Here is a 6,522-nt window from a genome sequence, read left to right on the forward strand (position 1 = left end):
TTTCATCTGTTGTGTACTTTGGAAAAATTGGTGCTTAAATCAACTTGCAACATCATATACCCTACTGTTCCTCCAACCAGTATAACAAAGTATAGCATTTTCTTTATAATTCTAAGTGTAATTCAGTTGAAAGTGGTAAATACATTACAGATAAGTGGGAATGGATGGCATGTATTGCAATACAGTAAACTTGATCTATATAAAAAAATAGTATCCTGCATCTCAGTGTCAGTATGTTTGGAGTACTTAAGAATGCAAAAATTTACATATAGTTCAGTTTAAACTTTTCAGGTTTAAAATTCATTGCATTTCAACAGTTGACTGAATTAGTAGTTTGTCCTATGAATACCAGCACTCACTGCACAGTTGACAGGTGGAAATATTCCACAAATACATTAACTCCCTTTTAACCAATCAGCAGAAAGCCGTACCATCACTATTAGTCCGTTTTGTACAAATAAAACGACAACAGCAGTTTCGAAAAGGCACAAGCAAAATTATGAAAAAGACAACACAGAAAAAAATAAATAAATAAATAGCTGAATAACGAATTGGTCACATTTAGGTCATACAGTTTCAGTCCAGCTAATATTAGCAGTAAGACTTTAACAGGTCACGCTCCAATTTGCCTGGAAAAAAAAAAAAGATTAGCCTTGACAACACTGCAAGTGACGTTTTTACGCTTTGCTCCAGCGCTCAGAAAGCAAAATGCATCGCAACTTGCCACAGCATATAAGCATGATCTGCAGAGGGCCTCTGGACTCCTCATCCTGTAGGAAATTCAACATCTTTACAAAAGCAGTTGGTCCTAACAGCCAGAGGCTGGGCATCTCTTCCATGGTCCAACCATAGATTTTTAAAAAGTGCAAATCCTACCAACAACGTTGTGCAGCTCTTGTTCTCTCAAAACTACACCCCACCCCACTTCTGAAATCTGTCACTGCAACGTGATTTGCATGTTCAGCTGTCAACTAGGGTGCTGAAAAGTGAATAGACCATCTGAATGATCTGATAAACTGGGATTCAAAGCTTGCCAGGTTCTAATTTAAGCATGCTTTAATTGCTAGAGGAGTATGAGTGTTTGTTGAGTAACCAGTACATTTTGTCAATGTCCACATAAACATGGGGGAAGTATTCTTGACTCAAATTGAGAATGTAGTAGTTTAAAGAGTTCACACTACTCCATGCTAATGCCACATCCTCAATAATTTATAATTATAGCTGCATTCTGCCACCGCATTTGAGGAAGCAAAACAAAGAAACATGTATTTTAGCCACTCGCTAAGCTTGTTGCTTGGGCACAGGTATCTGATGAATGATCCAGTAACAACCACAGCTATACTATGTTCTCAGCTGAAATTCGTCTTACGCAGATCCCTGTTTGGAATCTCAATGGCGCTGACCTGCAGCGGCCAGGCCCCTCCCATGATGCCTGCCTGGAGGGCCACTCCAGTCACCACAGCCAGGTCAGGGTCCACAGACGTGTTTGGCTCCTTACCAAAGTACTGGCTGATAATCTGACGAATACGGGGGATCCTCGTGGAGCCCCCTACTAGAACAATTTCATCGATTTCGTCCTTATCTAGACGCCCCTCTACCAGAACGGTCTCAATGGGAGCAAGAATCTTCTGGAAGAGGTCTGCATTAAGGTCTTCGAAGAGCTCGCGGGTCATCTCCTCTTCGAACACAACATGCTTCTCCTGCGGACCCTCGGCTCCGGTGATCTGCAGATGGAGAGGAACTTTGAGAGTTACGTGGGGCTCCACAGTCAGTCTGAGCTTGGCTGCCTCTACGGCCTGTCTGAGCCGATGGACATCCTCCTTCAGCGTGGGGGCCACTCCGTACTGCTGGAGCACCCGCTCACTGGTGTACTGGAACAAGCGCTGGCTGAAGTCCTGCCCTCCCAACTTGTTATTACCTATAGATAATAAGGACAAAGAGGTCAAATTGTGTAGAAGAATTTGAGGTTGCAGTGTTTTTAGAAGCTGTTAGGACAATGAGAGACAACATGCTGATTTGCATTCGCTGTATTCATGATCAATGTCAATTGTATAGAAAGGATTTTTGGCAGTGTTAGTAGAGCCATTATAAGACAGAACTGATTGATGTCTAAGACATCAATCAATGCTCTCTTAGTTTTAATTCAGAAGCAAAAAAGACCACTTCTGTATTTTATTCCTTTAAAAAAAGTTGACATCTTCATGCTGTTGTTGTACTTATTTTGATGTGTAAATCCTGACATCACAAAAACAATAAATTCAAAGGGCTGTTTTTGCGTTGCACTTTTCATTTATGGACCGTATGGACTGGGCAGTGAATGGCACCTTTTCCAAAATGTCACGGAAAGTTCAGTCTTGCCTGATATGGGCCATTTAATTTATGACATTAATCGTAAGCTCTTGGTGACATGAACTCTGTTCTGAATTTGTGTGCACACTCATTCAGAAACTACCACAGAGCATCCCACAATAAAGACAGCATATTTCTTGTGTAGTGATAGAAAACACAGTAGCACATAGTTCTGCATACAAATCTGTTTTACTATGACCAACATGGACACACCCACACAACTTTTCTGGGGCAAATTTTAAGGTTTTAGGGGACAATGACAAAGTCCCTGAATCTGTCTCCAAACAATGGTTAGTAAGCAAAATACATATTTTTGTTTTTATATTCTTACCTGCCATGGCTCTGGTAAGAAACATGCCACCCTGCTTGTTGAGTAGAGATACATCCAGTGTCCCTCCTCCCAGGTCCACCACAAGTACATTAAACACATCCACTTTATGCAGACCATAGGCCATCGCTGCTGCTGTGGGCTCATTGATAACCCTTAAGATGTCTAACCCTGTTAAAAGAAAGTGATTAATTACTATTAAACAAAAACAGGTATTACTCATGTACCATGTACTGGCATGTACTATTTAAGTTTAGCACTATTTCTTGCTGAAAAGCCCTCATGTTGCATAAACAAAAAGCCTACCAGCTACATCAATTCCTGATTGAAAGTGTTAATGTCTAATCAATAGTTTTAACTAGCAAATGGATGAGATTTTAGATTAAGCAAGTGGTTTATTGGCAGACTGACCAGCCAGGTTGGCAGCTCTGATCGTGTAGTTTCTCTGCATTTCATCAAACTCTGCAGGCACAGATATAACCGCTTTCTCAATGGGAACACCCAGATGCTGCTCTGCCATCTTTTTTAATTTCAACAGAAGGCGAGATCCGATGAACTCTGGACTCGCTGTGAAAGTACCGTTCGTAGACACAAAAAACTCTGCAGTCCCGTTGTTGAGCATTACCTATAGAAAATACAAGCATAATAAAGAAGGCCTGGGTGAGTTCTCTTCATGTGCTTGGGGGGAAAAAAACAGAAAGCCAAAGAATGTAGATAGTGAGGTTAAAGACACATGCAGTTATTAAAGTGAAAAAAAACATTACCTTGAATGGGTAACGTGCACTCTCTTTGTCCAAAGTCTCCTGGTCAAAAGTCTTTCCTATAAATCTCTTGGCATCATAAATCGTGTTTTGTGGATTGATGTCAGATAATTCCTGGCCTTCGTGTCCAGCATAAATGCCAGTGCCATTGAAGGACACCACGCTTGGGATGCTTTTTCTACCCCTATCGTCTGCGATGACCTCCACCTCTCCTGTTCCCGGCTGGAACGCTCCCACTGAGCAAAATGTGGTCCCGAGATCTAGTCCAATCACCCGGGGTTTAGGAGGAGGCAGATACTGTTGTCCGAGATAGCCAGCCAGGAATAAAGCCAGAATAACGGAGCCTGCACAGAAATCCAATCAATAAATTTGAAGAATTTGGCTTGAAAATGGTACCTTCATTAGCTCCAATCCACTACAAACAGCTGAAGATGTGATGGTTACTAAGTAATGATGCTGATGTAATGTGGAGCTAGACTAAAACCAAAAAAAGTGACAGATGATAGATGATGAACAAGCACATAGCTACTAAAGTTAAAGTGTAGTGTAGAACACGTGAAATGGAGCTGTATTAAAACCATATTATGTGGATGATGTGAATACTTATGACCAAGTAACTATGGCCAGCTTTCCAGATTCAGATTAAGAATAAGCATATACGAAAAATAATTTCTAATGTTCAATCAGCATTGGCAGTGTGACTTAGTCCAAGTCTGGCACATCTGTAGCAGATGTGATGTTGACTGAACTGTATTATTATCTACCTATGAAGGTGACTGCTGCACTTGTGTATTCAAGTCTAAATTCTTAAAAAGGCAGGTTCTTCAAGAGTTCTTTGCTAAAGACAATCACTCTAAGGACTATGGTTAAATGGTTTGTATAGGCAAATGGTTCTCTAGACTGACTGAGAACGTGCTGTAACTATATGATTATAACGTTAACCTTTCTGAAAATGGTTCTATATGGCACCAAAAGGGTACTTCACCATGCAAAGAACCTCTTAGCCATGGTTCTATTAGTGACTCTATACTGAAACGTTATCTTTCCTAAAGAACTTTGAAGAACCATCCTCTTTTTAAGAGCGTACCTTTAGACAACGTGAAGCTGTATTTGTACCTCTGTTCCTGTAATACTCAGTAACAGCTGCTATCAGGCTAGCCGGCTAACCGCGTTAGCTACACGCACCAGGAAATTCGCAACCACCACTAAATTGGTCTGTTTGACTCGAGTTAACTCAGACGGTAACCGGCTAAAGTACTCACCAATTGCGGACATTTCCCCAGCCATTTCTTTACCCTGGTGTGATAACTATTCAGCAACTACAACTGAACCGGCAGACGGACATTACTGTGTACATGTACACGTCCAACTAACAGACGTGTACTACGTGTATGGGAAATGTAGTCCATTTCAACAGTAGTGCCGCTATGAGTGTACAGCGCTCTAGTGCTTTTAAACAACATTTCCCAAGATGCTTTATGTCCACTAGAGCAGCCGGGTCTTTCCCAGCACTGTTGCGCCAAATCTGCGCCCCCCGGGAAAATGACGTTTGTTTCCGAAGCTACGAAGATGGGTTCCATTGGACAACGTCACTGTACGCTGTGCGCGTGCGCGCGAGGACTGGCCCATTGACGGCTTTCGCAGCGTGTAAAGTCATTAAACAGGAGCGGCGGTGGGAGAGGCTGCCCAGAGCTGTGTGTCCATTCCCGCAACGTGTGAGGACAGTAACTGTGGTGAAAGATCACCGAGAGGTCGCACTAAAGAGAGAGAAAAGGCAGTTAATCAGGTTTTAATCAGAGAGGACAGGTGACTCCCCTCCACACGGGAATGTGCAGCTGCGAGTGAGGGAGTGAGCCACATCAATCGGCTCACCCCAATAATGAGTCGTCTCTTTCGGCTCCCAACGGCATGTTTGGTTCTTGATGTGTTTCCAAAATTAGTCAACATAGCGATATTTTCTAGCTTGTCATTTTAATTTACAGAAATGACTTTTTTTGTTTGTTTTGTTTTTAATCCAATAAGTCAGATGCATACATTTACATTGGATAACGTTACATCTCAAGAGGATCACAAGACAGGCAGGCAAACTAACGAGTAACAGGGTTTAACCGTGGACCATATTTTCCCAAGGAGATCCAGGAGCGACTCGGCTACAGCATCATAAGATCTACCCATTTGTTTTTTATTAACTTGTCTTCTTTTCTTTGCGAGTCGGCTCCCAGCGTTCAACTAAAAGAACCAGCTCGAAGAGTCGACTCGTTCATGAACGACACACTGCTAGCACGTAACTGTGGTGATGTGTTTGCATGTTTTTCATATACTTGTATTTTTTATTTTTTGTAAAATATAGAGAAATCATCATTAAGTATTTTGGCAAAGAGAAATTAAAAATATATATATATATATATATATATATAAAAAAAAACATGGACAATTCCAGTTAATGTAGCTACTGGCGGGCTCTGCCGTTATGATGACGTGTCAAACAGTCACAGTTGCCTGTAAGTGCTAATTACTAAGTCAAGTGAAGGAAAGTTTAAAAGTTAAAATAGTATTTATAGTACTTGTAAATGATTACATATTCAGTTCAAATAAAGAAAGAAAAAGAATAAACAACTAGAAAAGTGCATTTCCTGAAGATAATACAGTGATTGCACAGCTTAAAATAGCTAAGATGTTGCTATGTGGTTGTTTTAATATCCTAGGTGGTTGCTAAGGTGTTGCTGTGGTTTCTCACATGGCCTCTAGGGTGTTGATAGGTGGTTACTGTAGAATCCCGAGATAGTTGCTAGGCAACGTGCAATCACTAATAAAGACAGATATTGCACAAACGTAACAGAAAAGTAACAAATTGTCTTCATACTGATGTTTTGTATGTGTGTATTTGTCCATGTTTAAACTACTGCAGCATTAAACGTCTAGTATGTAGAGTATAAAAACCATACCTAATGGTATAAAATATTATATATTATGAAATATATGATCACCTTTCAACATAATGATAGTGTCTTTGCTTTCAGTGGCAATGCTTGCTTGTTCTAGAGGTGTTTTAAGGATAAATTTTAGGTGTAAAATGAAAAACTA

At 40.7% G+C, this 6,522-nt stretch overlaps 1 protein-coding gene across 1 annotated transcript; it reads right to left on the bottom strand.

Moving 5' to 3' along the window:
• Positions 1-1,038: 1,038 nt before the first annotated feature.
• Positions 1,039-4,830, bottom strand: hspa13 (heat shock protein 70 family, member 13). Its single transcript, XM_017707213.2, has 5 exons — positions 4,701-4,830; positions 3,442-3,782; positions 3,089-3,302; positions 2,681-2,848; positions 1,039-1,918 (listed from the first exon to the last, which is right to left on the bottom strand). Exons 1-5 carry the CDS (start codon positions 4,723-4,725, stop codon positions 1,350-1,352), a joined length of 1,317 nt encoding a protein of 438 aa, XP_017562702.1. The 5' UTR covers positions 4,726-4,830; the 3' UTR covers positions 1,039-1,349.
• Between the last annotated feature and the right edge of the window lie 1,692 nt (positions 4,831-6,522).

This window comes from Pygocentrus nattereri, chromosome 17 (assembly GCF_015220715.1).
Source record: "Pygocentrus nattereri isolate fPygNat1 chromosome 17, fPygNat1.pri, whole genome shotgun sequence".
In the NCBI taxonomy this organism is placed as follows: Eukaryota; Metazoa; Chordata; class Actinopteri; order Characiformes; family Serrasalmidae; genus Pygocentrus; species Pygocentrus nattereri.